General features: G+C 43.2%; 2 protein-coding genes across 3 annotated transcripts in view; one reads left to right on the top strand and one right to left on the bottom strand.

Annotated features, from left to right (window-relative positions):
- Positions 1–8,227, bottom strand: part of RALB (RAS like proto-oncogene B) — a 60,577-nt gene extending 52,350 nt beyond the window's left edge. Inside the window, exons 1-4 of one of the 2 annotated variants that reach the window (XM_048954159.1) lie at positions 8,198–8,227; positions 6,695–6,903; positions 4,363–4,483; positions 3,317–3,456 (exon numbers count right to left, since the gene is read on the bottom strand). In XM_048954159.1, the coding sequence (XP_048810116.1) occupies positions 3,317–3,456; positions 4,363–4,483; positions 6,695–6,852 (419 nt within the window). In that variant the 5' untranslated portion in view covers positions 6,853–6,903; positions 8,198–8,227. Of the gene's footprint in view, positions 1–3,316; positions 3,457–4,362; positions 4,484–6,694; positions 7,548–8,197 lie in introns of those variants that run through there. The other variant, XM_048954164.1, reaches the window with a different exon arrangement.
- LOC125697244 (leucine-zipper-like transcriptional regulator 1 homolog) lies at positions 1,114–16,294 on the top strand. The gene is made up of 9 exons (XM_048954158.1): positions 1,114–1,206; positions 1,444–1,549; positions 9,277–9,531; positions 10,401–10,480; positions 11,265–11,343; positions 12,406–12,452; positions 13,089–13,209; positions 14,107–14,293; positions 14,626–16,294. Exons 3-9 carry the CDS (start codon positions 9,369–9,371, stop codon positions 15,320–15,322), a joined length of 1,374 nt encoding a protein of 457 aa, XP_048810115.1. The 5' UTR covers positions 1,114–1,206; positions 1,444–1,549; positions 9,277–9,368; the 3' UTR covers positions 15,323–16,294.
- Positions 16,295–17,004: the final 710 nt, after the last annotated feature.

The following is a 17,004-nucleotide window of genomic DNA, read 5'->3' on the forward strand; positions in this document are numbered from 1 at the left end:
CTGTTTTTAATCTAGTCAGATGGTGAGATTGGCAAATCCCTTCTGCAGGGGCTTCTGGGTGTTATTCTGTAGAGAATCTTGCTTGAAGGACTGATTGCTGCTTTTATGAGAGCCAGTGGGAGTTTGGCCACAGTCCTTCACGCATGTTAATTTAAGGGACTTCCAAATGTTAGCTAATGATCTCAGGCTTCTTTTTATGAAAGATGTGTGGGTATGTTTTGGAGTTTGTTTTTGTTGTTTTTTTGTTCTTAATCCCTAGCAGGAGGCAATTAAGAGGCTGTGGGGAAAGTTCTGTACTGAAGCACTGGATCGGCCTCTCCACAGCTCCTACATACAACCCTATAGCATGAAAAATGGAGAAGCATAATGCTGCGATACTGGGATACACGGGCTCTGAGCACCCTCAGCTGTGTCACAGAATCACAGAATGGACAGGGTTGGAAAAGACCTCAATGGATCATGAATCTCCAACCCCCCTGCCACAGGCAGGGCCACCAACCTCCACATTTAAACCAGGCTGCCCAGGGCCCCATCCAATCTGACCTTGTGAACTGCAGAGGAGCTGGGCTGGATGGCCTTCAAATGTTCCTTCCATCTCAAACATTTCTACGATTCTATGAAATTGCAGTTGAAGATGCTCGTATTATTATTCACCCAGACCAGACCATACGCCCTGTATTGCTGTGGGCCGGGTGTATTTATTGGTGTCCACTTACGATCACTTGAAAAAACAATTACACTTCTATTTTCTGGGCACAATGCTAACGAAGAGGCGGCAGCCTCCACCCCAGGGCAGGAAAACACGGCAACACAGCAAGGAGAGGCCGTGTAGGTGGGGAGTTTCACTGCTGCCGGTGTTATGGAACCTCGCGTAGCTGTGAAGAAGTGGAGAGGAAAAAAAACATTGCAGCAGATAGAAAGCCAAGGGCACGAGCCCAAGCGAGCAGCAGGACTGCGGCTCTGAAGCTCATAGAGGCTCTGAGCTAAACTCTGTTCTGGGAGCTGAGAACAGACAAAAGCCGTCGCTCTCCCCCCTCCCTCCCTAAGACTTAACTCCCGGCCGCGCTCCGGCCACAACCACGCACCGCCCGCCCCGAGCCACCACCAGGCCGCGCCCGTCGGGCCGAATCCCCCGCACCGCGCCGCAGCCGCGCAGGCTCGGGCCGGGCCGCGCCTCCCGCCCTGCCTGCGGCCGCGGCTCCGGAGGTGAGAGGGAGGTGGGGCGGGGGTGGGGGGGGACGGCAGGGGGCTCGCGGCCGGGGCGGGCGGGCACGAGCCGGGACTCCCCTCCCGCTGCGGGGCCGGGGCCTGGGGGCTGAGGGACGGCCGACCCCTGGGCGTGCTCCAGGGGAGACAGAGCGGGCCGGCCGGCCGGGATTCGCTCCCGAGTCAAAGCGGGGCGGTGATGCTGCGGTTTTGTTTTTGTTTTGTGCCCAAATGCAGATGACGCGGTGAGGGGCGGTGCCCAGAGGGGATGCGGGAACGGGCCCGGCGGCGAGGGCAGCGATGCTCAGCAAACACCTCAGTGCACACGGCCATCACCCAGAAGGTACGAAACGAAAGGTTAAGTGCGAGAGGAAGGAAGCGGCTTCCATCACAGGAGGCCTGCAGCGGGGCCGGCTCTGCGCTCCCTTCCACTCTGGGACATTCCCCATACATCCCTCCTTTGGCACATTCACTTTTCCACGCTCAAAGAGCGTAAAGTGACAAAATGCCTTCCACCCAGCAGAGGACAAAGAAATGCACCCATCCAAATCTCAGGCCAGAGTCTGTCTGGCCTGGGATGAATGCTGGACCGCAGTACCCGGGAATGGGATTTCTCAGAAAGCCAGGAGCCAGGCAAAAATGGACCCTGTCATTCTGAGTCTGAATATGAAAACAGCTTGCAAAACATTTTTTCAGGCTTTGTAACAAAAGAGTTGGTCTTTCTTTTGCTCTGGTATCTAGGCTACATTGTGCATGCTCACGCCTATCACTGGTTTTATTCACATGAGTAATTCCATTTGAATTTGGACCGACGACTTGCATGTGTAAAGTTACTCATATGCTTTCTGTCTTCTTTATATATTGAAATTATGTGGGTTTGTACTTCTTCCATTTCCTGGTGCAGCCCAGTAGCTGTTGGCATCAAGGTTATTGTGAGGCAGCACAGCCATTCTGACTTTGCGTGCCTGACGCCTTTTCTTTCCTCGCCAAACTACAACTGACTACTCCTTTGTGTGTGATCTATTCCAGCTACGCAATCATATCTTGTTTTTATGCAACCATCTTTCATGTGAGTGCTTAAATTATTTTCTCTGTAAAAGATCCTTTTTGTACTGACAGTCTTAACCAGTTGTGCCATCTGATTCTTTTTCAACAAAGAAGTCATGATGTCTTTTATGAATTCCACTACAATGTATCATCTAAATTCATTGCAACTCTACCATCATATCTAAATGTTTTAATATTTGCCAGCTGGAATATTTTATTATTCTCATTGTCAAATGCCTTCTCTTTCTGCTTTCTTCAAGCAACAGCTTCTGCAGTTCTCGCAGCCTTGTATATTGTCTCTGTTCCATTGTTCTATGCTAGTCTTAAGGGCAAAATGTTTCTGGGACAGAAAAAGCACGTTATCTGTCTTCCATAAAGTTTGGCATTATATTGAGTTCATAACCAAGTGTAACCTTAGATGTTTCTTTTCCTCCATCAGAGACTATAAACAATAAGGAAGTAAAATTATGTGCATACATTTTATTACTAAAGTTAACACTTTTTAACTGATGTAGCCTCAGCTGTGCATTATATACCATAATACTGCAATTCATACCCGAGGGTAGCAGGCAGACAGTGCAGCCACCAACTCATCTCAACTGCATCTTTTCTTCCTAACCTAGAACATTTTGTTGTTCAGTGCAAGTAGAGTCGCCCAGAGGAGATAAATTACCTGGAAGTTGTTTTAATGGCATTTCACGAGTTGTCAAGAAGACACATTCAGTTACACCTGAGTACAGATGTATTACATTGAACCTCCAGGCATCTACCTACTCTATCTTGAAGGAATCCAGCTAGTAAAGTTCTTGTGAAATCCCCACAAGACGCCTTCTAGGAATGCTGAAAGCTGCTGTTTCTGAGTGGTTGGGTGATGACCTGTGCTTTGGAATGGCCTTTTTGCACTGGTGAGAGTACAAGTTGTTTCCAAGGAAAGGGTAAAAGGCCAAATCCCTATTTGTCTGCCCTTTGAGGTGGGAGTTTCATCTATGTGGATGAAAGGAACTGTGTGAGAACCAGGAACTGTCTTTTCTCCCTGTGCCTTATCTAGAACATGAAGAATTACCTGTTTGTCTCAGCTGATGTCCAAAGGATCATCTTTTTGGCGTGACACTTTACCATCAGGCCATCTATCCTGGGTACATAGTCAGACCACAAGACAGAACGAGCACTTGCCGTCTCTGCGGATGGAGTGAGCAGCATGACCTTAAATAAAAATAAAAAAAGATAAGACTTCTAAAATTAGCATGCCTTTTAGGTCCACAAGTAAATAAAACCCATATACACTCACATTTATTACCAGCATAAATTTTTGATCAGGGTTGATTGGGAAATTTATATTTCCATTAAGTGCCAAAACTGTTTCACTTACTGATGCCTGTTTCTTTGGGAAGTTCTTTCCCAAAAACTTAACTCAAAAATTGGTTTGCAGTCAAGTGGTTAATTGCAGTTGTGGGAAAACAGATTTAACGGCTTACCTGGGGAGATCTACTACTCAAAATTATATAGTCTTTTTTTTTTTTTTTCATTTATAAAAAAAAATCAGATTCCAATTTACTAAGGAAAATAAACAGAAAATAGGGAGAAATATATGTATTTATGTTTCATCTGTACCAGAAGACTTATTTCAATGGAGTGAAAAAGGTGATTTCTTCTATAAATGAAGATGTAACAATTCCAGAAATATTTTAGTGAATTATTTTTTCCAGATACCACTCCTTCCACAATATTTGGGAAACAGATGAAACATTTACTGCATTATCCCAAACTGAGTTGTGATGGCTTTATTAAAAAATAGGCAATATATTTAGCACACATAAAATGTATTTTTATAAAGGTATTATAAATATATTTATACTGCTTTATTTTACATTATTACATGTATTACCACTTAAGGACTTGCTTTATAATAGGCAGTAGTGCTACACGCTAATGAAGACAACAGATTTCTTCTGGAAAAAAATACAGAAAGAAGATAACAATGAGGTCAGTTAACAAAAGAAAAACACCACACACAAAAAAAAGAAAGAAAGAAAGAAAAAAAGCTAATAAATCTGCAGTGCTGAGCTTTAACATGACTGGGATCCGGGTTAAAGGAAGACGACGGCTTACCCGCAGCGCTCCAGAAGCAGGCAGGCAGCCGCTGTTCTCAGGGACAGATACTGCAGTCTCATCTGCTCTGCAGTAAGGGTGCGTTGCCCTTGGTGCTCCAGGTACACTCCAGGAATAGTAGCTGTGTGCCAGAGAACAGAAGAGATGTTATATACAAGTGCTAATTACATGTGGCTGCTTTGGAGTAGTCGCTTCATTCAGAATACCTCTTCACTACAGAACGCATTCGGGAGCGCTGAAATGTGACAGTGATAAGAAAGCCACCCTGAATTCACTTGTACAAATTCACATAAGAGCTATTTAACATGAAAGCCCTTCAGATGTTCTGTAAATTTTCAGGTCTGTGCAGTCAGCTTTACGAGGAGGACAGGGATGGTACTGTTTGGCCCCAAAGTGCCGGCCTTCCTCCCTGCATCAGAGCAGAGCCGTGTGTCCTGCCATATCTCCATGTCTCACGGTGCCCTGTCCTTCAGCTGCCAGCTTCCACCTCCTTCCCTGCACCCCGGCTCCTCCGGCTGCACGCTCAGTCACACAGGATCTGCACATTTACAGCACAAAGCAAGGCACTCAGAATTCTAACTAATATGGGAATATTACAGTTATTCTGTACTGCCAGAACAACCCCACGCTTGTTGGAATGCTGAAATCCTGAAGCTGAGCATCTTTGAGAATTATTTCTGTATTATTTTTATTTTATTTTTAACCCAGAGACAGTTCCTAACTACTTCAATTTAGGAAATAACAAAACAGCAAACCTTGAGTAACTGAGAGTTAGCACACATGTTAAAGCAGTGGCAGTACGTGTGATGTGCTGAAAAAGAACCACAAACCCTTCGTTCTAAGCTATTCCAAACAAACAAAACAAGTGGTTTTGTTCAAAACAGGCTTTCATAACTTCCTTACAATTTTTTGCTCCAAGATTTTTCTTATTCGTGCAGTCGTGTTGGAGCAGCTGTTAGAATAAAGCCAGGACGAAAGCAAAGGGTTGATGATAAGTAGAATCAGGAAGACCTGCTCAGATTAATTGTTTTTGAAGAGCACTGAAGCATCCAGAAGAAAATAACGTACTGTGCACAGAAAGGTGCTGAGGGCTGAGCCATTAACAACAGCAGAAATTCCTTTTTTCCCCCAACGAGTGATTCCATTTCTCAGTGTGTTCCAAAAGGCTCAATTCTCTTAAATCTGAAACTTTTCTGTCTATTGAAAACAGATGGAAATGAACAGGGGGACCCAGGTAGAAGAAGAGCTTTAATGAGCGTGTATTTAAGAAATACTTCAATAAACCATTCGTCTGAGAAACCACATCTAATAGAAATATAAATAATTATCTAATGAGCATATAAACTACATTTCCTGGAGTCATTTCTGTCTTTCCACATTTCCTGAATTATTTTCATTATGAAGCAGTAATGTGGCACCATTAATTGATGAGCGCTCTGTGCTGTAGTTACTGTGCTAATTGCAGCTCTCGAGGTCCTCGTCTCCACCGTCTGACAATCGGGATTGATTGCAGGGGGGTTATTTTTAGTGGGAAACGGCAGAAGAGTTTGGAGAGCAGCAGCCATTTCTTGTGCGTTACAGCTGGCTTGGGAAAAGTTGCACAGAAATGTCCCGAGTTGTCTTTTTGGGTTGGATTTTTGTTGTTGTTGTTTTAAATCCTGCTGAATTTAGAGCTTCCTATTGGATAATTAATCTTGCTTTCACAAAGTTGAAGCAGAGAGTATAGCTCATGGCATTGGTTTCAGAAGAAGCGCAGATTTCCTCTGGAAGCAGGACTTGTAATGGGGGCAGACGGTGAACTTTATGAGTCTGGCTCTTTACAAAGGCAATCTAGGAGTCACGTTTATAATTAAAGATACCATCGATGATTCGAGCTGGCTAACTTATCCAAATTGTGGAATGAAGCAGTTTGTTCATTGATGTGTTCAGTGATTGCGGGTCTGCCTCCACGTGCTCTATGCCCACGCTCAGCAGGTGAGAATGGCAGGAGACCCCTAAAGCCCTTCTGTCCTGCATCCTGCTCGCCTGCCCTACACGGAGCTCAGCCGAGGTTGGCAAACACGTGGATTGCAGTTTGTTGCTGATCTACTGTATGAAATCAGGAGCATCTTCTGTGGATGTTTATATAAGGGGAGTCAAGGTTTGTGTAGGAAGAATAATAGTGAGAAACATGTAGGAAGAGGAATAACCAGTTTTAACTGGGAACAAATAAAAGTCAAGGGGACAAACCCTTTTTACCTTTGTTAAGTATTAATAGCAGATAATAACCTATCACCTTTTTCTTTCCTATTAAATTGTATCAGAAGTAGCAGTAACGCATCAGCAAACTTACAGTGCTTTACCACTGAGGTGTCTTTGTCCCCATTTCTCTGTGGAAGTAGCTGAAAAACAGAGTAACTGGGTATGGCTGCACAGGTTTGGTCGAGTCAGAGAGGAGCTGTATTTCATGGCTTCAGCCTTTTTCCTTTTCAGTGGCATGCCACAAAGCATTATGGACTTAGGCACATATAATGCATCATTGATTCACAACTGCTAGTTTGCCTGGGGAAAAAAATAAAGAGACACACACCATTGTAAATGCTGCCAATCTTGTCTTCTTTCAGACAAAATGCTAAAAGAAAAAAAAATAAATTAATGTCATAAAATGAATTTAGCTCAGTTTGAATAGCTCGCCTTAACAGAATGGCTGCAAGGGATTGTCTTGCAATGTTTTTATCACTGAATCTATTCCAGTCTTACAAATGGTAAATCTCAGAGCAAAACTTTACAATAAATGGAACAAAATTAGATGGGATTAGATGCATTCCTCATTAATACGCTGTAGCTATTTTCCGTAGCTTGTTTTACCGTAATCTTTCTTTTTCCTCTGATCACATACAGCCTGTCCTGCAGTGATCGGTTCTGTAAGCAATTCCTGGGCACCCTCCTGTCATTGACACTGGGATTGTGAAGTGCAGATTTCATCAGCAGTGAAAATACAGTTTTTGCAAATGGAATAGTTAGTTCCTGAAGCTTCTCACTTGTAGCATGCCATCTAATTTTAGCATTGCGATTTCAGGAGTCAAATAACAGTTCAGACAGGGGCTTCATGAAGTACAAACAGCTGAAACTTGCTACAGGTATCTCTGAGGAGCAGTCAGTGGCATCAGAGGGATGCTGGGCTGTAGGAAAACTGAAGGACCTGGGATAATATGCGTGCTGCTGAAAGCGCTCCCCTGCACTGCCTGGGGACAGCTGAGCTCTGTCACCAGCTCAGCACACCCTGATGGAGTCAATCCCATTTTAAGGAGTTTTAAGGAGGCAGCTCAGCAGGTACCACGCCGGCCTCATCCACCAGCACAGGAGGCTGCTGCTGTTTCAAACGTGAGCTTGCTTTTGACAAAGGACTCAGCTGAGAGAGGCACAACTAACATTGCCAGGATCAATTCTCAAAAACTTCATGCTTTGGAAAACAAGGGGACCTCTGAGCATATGAGAAAGCATTTAAAGAAGGGATATGCATTTGTGCTCCTTTGTGTAAGTACCTCCTGAAACAAGGTGTGTGGGATCAGAGGCAGAAGACTGAAAACTCTTGGAAACAAAACGCTCCCATAAGAAGGGAAGTGGAAGGCCAAAAGAAAGTTTAAATTACCATTTGCAGGAAACTGTACCCAGGTGTGGTTTCTGATCAGACAAGAAGCATTTCTGCTTTTTTGCCATTTCCTGGTGAATTAACCTGGAAAACAAGCTGTAATTCAAGGCCTTTCCCCAGAGAGGAGAGCCTTTGAGCGCCGCACGGCGGCCATGCTCAGCACACCCACAATGTGAACACCCAGCAACCCAAGCACCTGCTTACACCTCTGCTCCTGACATGCCAGTGTGCTGCTCTCCCACAGGAAACTCTCCACTGTGACTTCTGTATGCAGGAAGGCTGTGGGCAGCAGAGGCAATAACGTTTCTCTGTGGATGTAAATGGATTTATTGCTGTACATCTGGGGCAAATTTGGTATGCTGTCTTATTATTATTATTAGAAATAATTGGGCTAAGTAGCTTTAGGTTCATTGCATTTCCCTTGCAACTAGTCTGAAATCAAAAGAATGGACTGCTGCACATTCATCACACTGAGCTTAGAGTTTATGCACAGGGCTGCTATGCACAGGGTGTGTCTGTACCAACAGATCCTTACCTGTCCTTTTCCAGTCCTGGATCCCAAAGGGGAATCCAGCTCTCATTGAAACAGTCTTGAAATCGGGAGTCCTTGTAATCTCTCTTGGTGATGTCACCGACACAAATCCCAGAATTTGACCTAGTGTTGATCTGTAATGCTTCATGGGAAAATGTACTTTAAAACACTGGGCATTGCAAATTTTGAAGGGGCTGAGAGATGAGCTATAGTCCTGGTGTTCCCACATTCACAGAGCACAGTGACATCTTGTGGCAAATTAAGGGATAGTGCCTTTTTTTTTTTTTCCAGATAGATCCTAATTTCAGCTGTTTCAGGGATGAAACAGCTGAGAAAATTCTGGACAAGTGGTAATGAATTACTTTTATCTGTGTATTTGCCCTTTCCCAATTTTGTTTCAAGTACAGCTTACCTGGAACTCACAGAGAAAACAGACAGAACCTTGGTTTCTATCTGCTGCAGGTGCATGACGTTGTAGTTTGTGGCTTCTGCTCACCAACATGCTTTGGAAAAGAGCTCCAAGAACACGGCTGTCCCAGGCTAGCTGACATAAGGCTCTGAATCAGCACTGCACATGCTTTTCTCTGGTTATCATAGACAGCAAAAATGGTCAGGTTGTGATTGATGGGAATGAAAAGAAAATGTTGGAATCTTTTATCATAAAGCAGAAGCTACTTTTCCCTCCCATCATCTTTTATTTTTATATCTATTTTTTTTTAATTTATATATATATATATTTGTCTTTTTACAGACCGAGGAGGGTCTAACCCCTGCCTGTGATGCTGTGGACCCTCCCCTGGCACTCTGTGCAGTTGATACTTGGATAGGATCCTACTTGTCAGCATGAAAGGAAAAGCTGCACACTGCGACTGGAAATGTGCAGCCCAGAGGAAGGCCTCTCCCTGCGATCGATACAAACACGCCTGTGCTGTCTGCAGAGGATTTGTTTACCTCTATGGAGGGCGGAACACCAGCAGTCTCAGAGATTTTTGGCGGTACAATATAGGTAAGTTTGCCCCTTCGCTTACTGGTCAAAATAAAAGAGAAAAATGCATCCGGTCATCCTGAAACAGGGGACACTCCAGAGCTGACAGCTTCTCTGGTTAGTGTTTCTCCATCAAAATAATGTTGTACCTCAAGCAGCTACCTAAGCTTTGTAAATGTTTTCAGAGATCAAAGGATGCATGAACTACGTTATGATCATTGGGCAAATGGTGGGATTGTTCCTGGTGTAGGTGTCCCAGAAAGCTTGGATTTGAGCTCTTTTGTTTGGCCAGAAATACTGATTCATTTACAACATCCCATTTCTAGCTAAGGATGTGACAGAGATTTATTGAATCTTTAACATGGGAATAGTTTATTCATGGAAGAGTGCACAAAAGGAGTGCATGAATACAATACCTTGTAAGACTGCATTAGTAATGCACCATCAAATATGACATTTTCTGAGATTTAATGTATAGTGTTTCCTGTTCAATTGTTGTTAGTAGATAAAACTCAGAACTGCGTTCATGGAATAGCTGGGTTCATGGAATAGCTAACTGCACAGCATTAAAATAAAAACCAAACTGCCATTCCACATACATTTGCTATATGGAAAAATGTACTTAATTGTGGAATTGTGGGGGAGGTGCCTCAGTCTTCTGAACTAACAGGGGAGAGATGACCCAAGGCTTTATTTTAAGATGGCCTGTATCAGAGCAGCAGTTTTTCACTCTTCTTAATAGCAAAGCAGGAAAATGAGGAGATGCTTCTTAACCTTCACGCCTCATTGACCCTGGGTGTGCAGCCACATCCAAAGCTGATCCTTTCACCTTTTTCTTTTTGTCTAAATGTTGCGTTCACCACTGCCCTAACCTGAGCTTTGGTTTATAGCGAGGAATGAATGGGAGCTGCTGGACTGCTCAGGAGATGGACCAGAAGAACTGGAAGAACATTCAATGGTGGCTTATAAGGTAGTAAAGGAAAATCTACATTCTCCATATCCTAACATTTATTTTCCTAATGTACAGTAAAATAAAATGCCATCCATTATTATATACTGGAATATTAGACCTCTGTGTCAGTGCCATTCTGGATGTAGCTGTACAGTGTTCTGGACTGTTTCCGTATCAAGTCCCAGCATTTCAGCTTAGCAGCCATGTGCAGCTCCCTGATTTCCTCACTTAACACTCAGTACATAATAGTAATACCAAATACAGACCTTGGCAGCACATTCTTTGACTTAGCTGTACAGTTGTAACAGTTGCTCTGAATTCATTTGCATGATAAGCAACAGCATGAAAACATTCATTTAGGAACTTGCATAGAAAAGGAACGGGGGAGTGAAGGCAAACAAGAATTACAGCTTTACTTGTGAAGGGGAATCAGAATTTAGGATATCAGGAGCTGCAGTGCAAGGCAATCCTCCTACAATTACACGTAACCTAGTAGTATTACCTGAGCAATTCCAGGTGTGCATCCCTCACGTTTTCCGACATGACGAGGAAGTGTGTGCTTCTGGGGTGCTGCCTCTGTTCAAACAGCACCATGTTCAGTGGGGTTTCCTACTGGGGAGGATAAAAACATGGCTAAAAGTTGGTGGCTTACAGTTGCCTCAAGAATTCTTAATAGGTTATCCTAAGCATTACTGTTGATTGTATTTTGATGCTGTCAGCCTTTTCATTTCAAAATTATTTTTGCAATTATTTTCATGCTACGTGCCTACCTATACATGGTAGATATCTTTCTATTTTGCAGGGCACCCTGTACATTTTTGGTGGAATGGTGGATTCTGCTTTCACACAAGCAAAAACCCCTCTCTGGATGTATGACACAGGTATGATACACAATAGTCAGTCTCTTCGTTAGGGCATTCCAAGGCCATAGATACTAATAAATGGTAAGAACCAAGCTGCTTTCTGCTGCTTGTAACAAGCCTTCCCTAGTTTTACAAGAAGAAGTGTGTGTAAAACTGAGGACATAGTTTTCCTCTGAAATTAGGCTGTTAAGCTTTCAAAGGAATCAGCTCTTCCTTTAATTGCAAGGTTATTAGCATTACTATTTAAGAAAGCATCATGTATTTTCATGCCTCTTTTTTCATTCCTCCTCCCTGCCCCAAATTTTCCATTTGACCTCATTGTGGCCTCTGCTACTTCACTACGTAACCTTAAGTCAGCAGGTTTATTTTAGCCTCTGTTTTCCAACATGGAAATACCTGCTGCTACAGCAGAGATTCTCGGATAGAAGCTCCTGTGTACCATGCATTTAACAGGAGGAAGTCTCTTGTTACTCACGGTACTTAGCAGTGAAAATTGTGAACGAGTTCTGCAGAGGTTTTGTACCCTTTTTTTGTGGTCGTTATTTCAGCATTTCCCTGCAAGTATAGGTTTCAATAACATGGACTTGCTTGTAATTCTTCCTTATTCTTACCAGAAGCTGAATATCTGGTACCTCTGGTCCTTCAGATCAGTGGTTTTTGACTGTTATCTGAGGACTGTTTTTAAGCGATCTGTGAAAAGGAATGAGAAAAGTAAGGCTGTGGTTGTAAGGTTTACATAATAAATAACAGGAGCCATACTTTCACTGAAAAAAATGAAGATTCTTCAGGTCCGGAAAGCCACAGGTTATTTTTTACTTTGAAATGTAGCTTTAGGAAACAGGAAAACCAATATGGCATCTCGGTGCTTTGATAGCAGATGAGGATACAGGAAGACTATCAAACTGTCAGCTCCCCGGCGCTGCTGTGTTAGGGGAAGCAGATTTCCTCATCCTTGTCAGTGGAAAACACCGAGATGAGGTTGACTTGAAAATGAGATTCGTAATTTGAAGCACTGGTGTTGGAGGAGCGTCCCCTTGTGGTCTGTGGTATAAACTGCGCTTTATTAAAACAATCCCCCAGACTCTGCGAGATGGACAGAGGGCCGCGACGTACCAGCAGAGATGGAGGTAAGGAGCCAGGAAGTGGCGAATGTGTGAATCAAATGCCTGTTGCTTTGTTGATTAAACAGATTGCTTTGAAATATGTTCCCCCGAACAGTTCCAAACTAATCTCTTCAGAGACATGTGGCTGCACTTGCAATAATTAAGGCTTTTTCCTTCTTTACAATTACTGCTCTTAACTTTCTATATAGCACTGAAATTTTAAGCCCTCCACCACTTTTTCTGTTTTTCTAAAATCCTTATAAAGAAAAGCAATTTTAAATGATACATTGCTAGCATGAATGCTTTTGAAACAGGGGTCTGAAAACAGATGGGTGGTCACACTAATACATTTTGAAACGTGAAGTGCTGCAGCATTTTTTATTTCTCTAGTCTGAGCACATTGACTCCTTGAGATACTGCTGCTTTTAAATGAAACCTCAGTGTAAGCATTGAGGTAATGGTCTCATGGATTGGTTTTATATCAGTACGTGTAAAGAATGACCCGTGGGGTTGCTTCAGTTGTGTGTTTATCCTGCATTTTCAAAGAATTTTAACACGACCCGAAGCAATGGTTTTCATTACTTGGAAATATTCCCAAGGCAGATCGATATGACTTTGTCTGTTAACATTTCTTCTTGTTTTATTACTAAACTATTTCAGAGTTTGGCACCTACTAACAGAAAAGGCCACAGTGCAGTAGTGTACCGTGCCAGCATGTACATCTATGGGGGATATGTTGGCATCAGAGGCATTTCACAGGAATTTTGGACGTTCCATTTTGGTAAGTTTAAAAGTTTGATACTTTTTGATCCAGTACAATCAGTGAAAAATGATGACTGCTGTGGAATAGCATGGCTTGCTCTGTGAAGAAAATTCCTATCAGCAGTAATGTTGCAAGTTAGATTTGGCTTCTGTTCAGCAGCATTTAATTACAAATTCTGTCAATTAAACTAATCCCCAGCTGAAATGAGTTGGACTGAATTATACTGGAGGAAGTTCTGCCAGTTTTTTGCCAGTATTTGCCAGTTTTAGAGCTGAGAAATCAGGGAGGATGGGGATGGCTCTATTCACTACGTTCTTCAAGGTTTACCAAAAACTTCCAGTTGCAGCAGAGACCTTCCATGACTTCAGAATCTTAAGTCTAGAACAGACCACGGACAGCTAAACCTGGCAGGGGATGGTTCCACTGGCATGTTCATCATCAGTCTGGTGGCTGCAAACCCGACAATTCGCAGAGACTTTCTGAAATGGAAAGCTTTTGTTATCTGGTGGCCATTCGGGAGCTGTGTTGAAATGAATGATGGTTTATCTTGTCTTTCATTCCCTCTCAGGAAGAATGAACACAGACATTAATGAAAGAATGGTTTAGTTGATTGATTTTCCCTCTTCTACTGAGGAAATTATCTTTCCATGACAGAGCTAACGAATTACCTAAGCTGTAGAAGAAACTCCTCTGTAAATAAAATCCATGGCATCTGCCATACAGCATCTGATATTTTCATTATAAGTTTACGCACTTTTTTGGCGTCAGAAATTAAACTGTTAACTTCTACCTTAGTAAGGTTTGAGCAGAACGTCCCCATTCTCCAATAAAGTGGTTACTTTGATACTGAAATAAATCCATTCTCAAATATTAGGATAAAACTGGTAAATTTATGAACTAATGCTCTCCTTTCAGATACAAGGCAATGGCTGTATGTTTCCACCCTATCTCACAACGCTGGCCCAGGACCTCGGCACGGTCATTCAGCAGTAGTTTATCGTACAGCCATGTACCTCTATGGAGGGCTGGTGGGGCTGAGTGAACAGAAAGATTTATGGAAGTGGGACTTTGGAAACAGCAGCTGGTATAACATCAGAACAAGGTACAGAATATTGTTTGTTAAACTACGTTGACACAGAAAGAGAATTAATCTTACCATATGATACCACATGCAGGCAGAGAGGAAAATGTTTCCCTTTTGGGGAAGACAGGGATTACTCAGATTAAGACCTGGTACCACTGCCATCCCTGAGGCTCCGGTTGGCTTTGCTGGGGAGTTGGCAACACGTTGGTGCAGCTGTCAGCAATACCATTTTGATGCCCCACTGCAGCTGTTCAGTGCTCATTCTCTTGAGTCAAAAGAAAAATAGAGGCTAAAGTCATCGTTAGATTCTTGTTGGTCTCCCCATAATTGCTGTTTTTTCTTGTATTTAGCCAAGGACCTCCTCCAGCAGTAGGTCATGCTTCAGTAGTCTTCGAAGACTCAATGCTGGTGTTTGGTGGAGGGATTTCCAACTCCAGTCCTAATGAAGACCTCTGGAAGTACCATTTCCACACACAGACATGGAAGAAGCTAAGTGGCATTACAAAGGCAAACTTTTCTCCTAAAACATATCACTGCATGCTAGGAATTGGCGTTGGCTTTCAAACTACCTCAGATTTCACTAATACATTCTCCAGACACTGGAAGAGTAAGAAGGAGCACCACCAGCTGGTGACCATCCCAAAGCACTCCTACTTCTGCAGCTACTTTCGCCAGCAGCCTGCGTACCGAGCGTTCAGCAACGAGGACAGTGGTGCCATTGAAATGAAAACCTTTAGCTTCCCTCTGGAGCCAGTGGGCTTTTGTGCATTTCAAACCTCTTCAGAGGTGGAAGCAGACCCAAAGAGAGCAACAAGCATTTTGACAAGGGGTGGGTCTGCCCCTCTGTTTCTCTCTTCTGAAAAAGAGACTTTTGCTGCCGCTGCACTTGTGGAACAAGAGGAGGGAACCAACTGTCAGCATGCAGCTGCAGGAGATGAAGTTAGCAGCGATGCCAATGTGCTGCTGCTCATTGGAGGCAAACCTTTGTCCAGCTTTTCTGAAATCTCAATGTGGCAAACGGAGTTTGATAGCTTGTCATCTGTTTGAATGCAAAGCAAAAGAACAAATCCCCTCCAATGTGCTTAGGGGGCAACAAACCAACCAAACAGTGTTTCCAGTTTTCTGTCAGCTCACTGGGAAAAGAACAAAACCTTCTCACACATGCTATGCAGAGATTTTTTTTACAATGTGAACAAAAACCTCTCTATACACGTAAGCCACAACTGACATAAAAATTACAGTTCCCAGGAGGAGCTTGTTGGAACTTAGCTGCCATTGTTACTTTTCCCTTCTGATCACCTAACATCCTGAAGTCACTGTGGCTGATGCTGCATTAAAAATCAGATCTGCTGTAACCCCTACTTGCTCCATAACTGCCATTTGAAATGTTTGCTCATCTTGTGGTGTGCCAAGTAAAAGATACACACCTCTAAAACTGCAGTGTAATCCAGTTTGGGCACGTTACTCGCACGTGTGGCTATGAGGGATCTGATGAATCCTAATGGCTTTTTCTTCAGAGAACCCTCTTTGCACAGTGTGTCCGCAACAGCAGATAGCATATTGCACTGAGCCTGTGAGCCTTTGCATGGTTTATTTTCTTTGTTTAAAACTTCATGAGCATTCAGATTCACCAAGAAAGGTGTTTTTTGGAGAGAGAACATCGTCCAGCATTTCAGGTATTTCTGTGTAAGTTACTGAGGTATTTGCCTTCAAGTTATTGGCCTTCTGGTTGAATTCAGCATCCTCTAGGAAGAAATTATGATGTTTGAAAGAAATATTTAATATTTCCAGGTTTTTTTTAAAGTAGTTCTCAAGAGTTTCATAGGAATTATGAATTTTAAGTGGAAGTATTTACAGATACTTTCTTCATCTTTTCACAAGTTGCTGTCCCATGAAATCGGTACAAAAATTACAGATGGGTTTGCAAAAAGTTATTTAAGGATTACTTGGACCTTCAGTGACCTTTGGAAACTGAATTGTATGCTGCCATATAAGTAAAGCATGCTGCACTTCCCATCAGTGTGTTCTTGTTTTCTGTGCTTTCATGAATTTAATATATTTACACTTTCCAAACAGCAAAGAACTTGCCTCTTGGAACAAACAGCGCACTCCCACAAGCACCAGCCATCTCACAGCAATCCTGCAGGCCTTATTGCTGCTCAGGCTTTGGATTCCTTCTCCAGGATCATGAATCACTCACTTGGAGGAGGCACGTTTGAGAACTTCTTACAGCGACCAGGCTGAGCACGTGCAGGGCACTGCAGCCTTCACTCAGCAGCAAGCATTTCTTTCACTGGCTGATGTGTCTGTTCTGGCATTATCCAGAGAGCTGCTGTAATATACAGACTTCTATCTAGGATTGATGAGGGAGTACAGTTTATCTGGAAAGTGTAACAATAAACCAGAGATTTGCCAAGTGATGAGAAGGTCTTCTGGTACATCCACGTATCCTGGGGATGCACAACAGCCCAGGAAAACGCAATCCAGCCTCCACCATTCCTTTCGTGCTCCCCCCAGCCTCCCTTCTGGGAACTTTGGCAGCCCCACAGAGGGTGTAGCATTTACTTGGAGCCAGTGCAGGCAGGACACGAGCCAGCTCTAAGGAGAAGGCCTGGCATAGGGAGCAAAAAGCAGCTTGCAGGACGTGCCCATCTCCTCCACGTCCTCCCCCCCTAGAAGATGAGCCGAGTTGGGGCTGCATCGACACTTCTGATGCAGCTCCAGCTTCT

The sequence above is a fragment of the Lagopus muta genome, chromosome 8, assembly GCF_023343835.1.
Source record: "Lagopus muta isolate bLagMut1 chromosome 8, bLagMut1 primary, whole genome shotgun sequence".
In the NCBI taxonomy this organism is placed as follows: Eukaryota; Metazoa; Chordata; class Aves; order Galliformes; family Phasianidae; genus Lagopus; species Lagopus muta.

Bases quoted from the DNA above. Each gene is read 5' to 3' on its own strand.
- LOC125697244 (XM_048954158.1), top strand. From the start codon at position 9,369: ATGAAAGGAAAAGCTGCACACTGCGACTGGAAATGTGCAGCCCAGAGG. The intron at 9,532-10,400 runs GTAAGTTTGCCC...TTTGGTTTATAG, and splicing joins TTTTTGGCGGTACAATATAG to CGAGGAATGAATGGGAGCTG. The intron at 12,453-13,088 runs GTAAGGAGCCAG...AAACTATTTCAG, and splicing joins ACGTACCAGCAGAGATGGAG to AGTTTGGCACCTACTAACAG.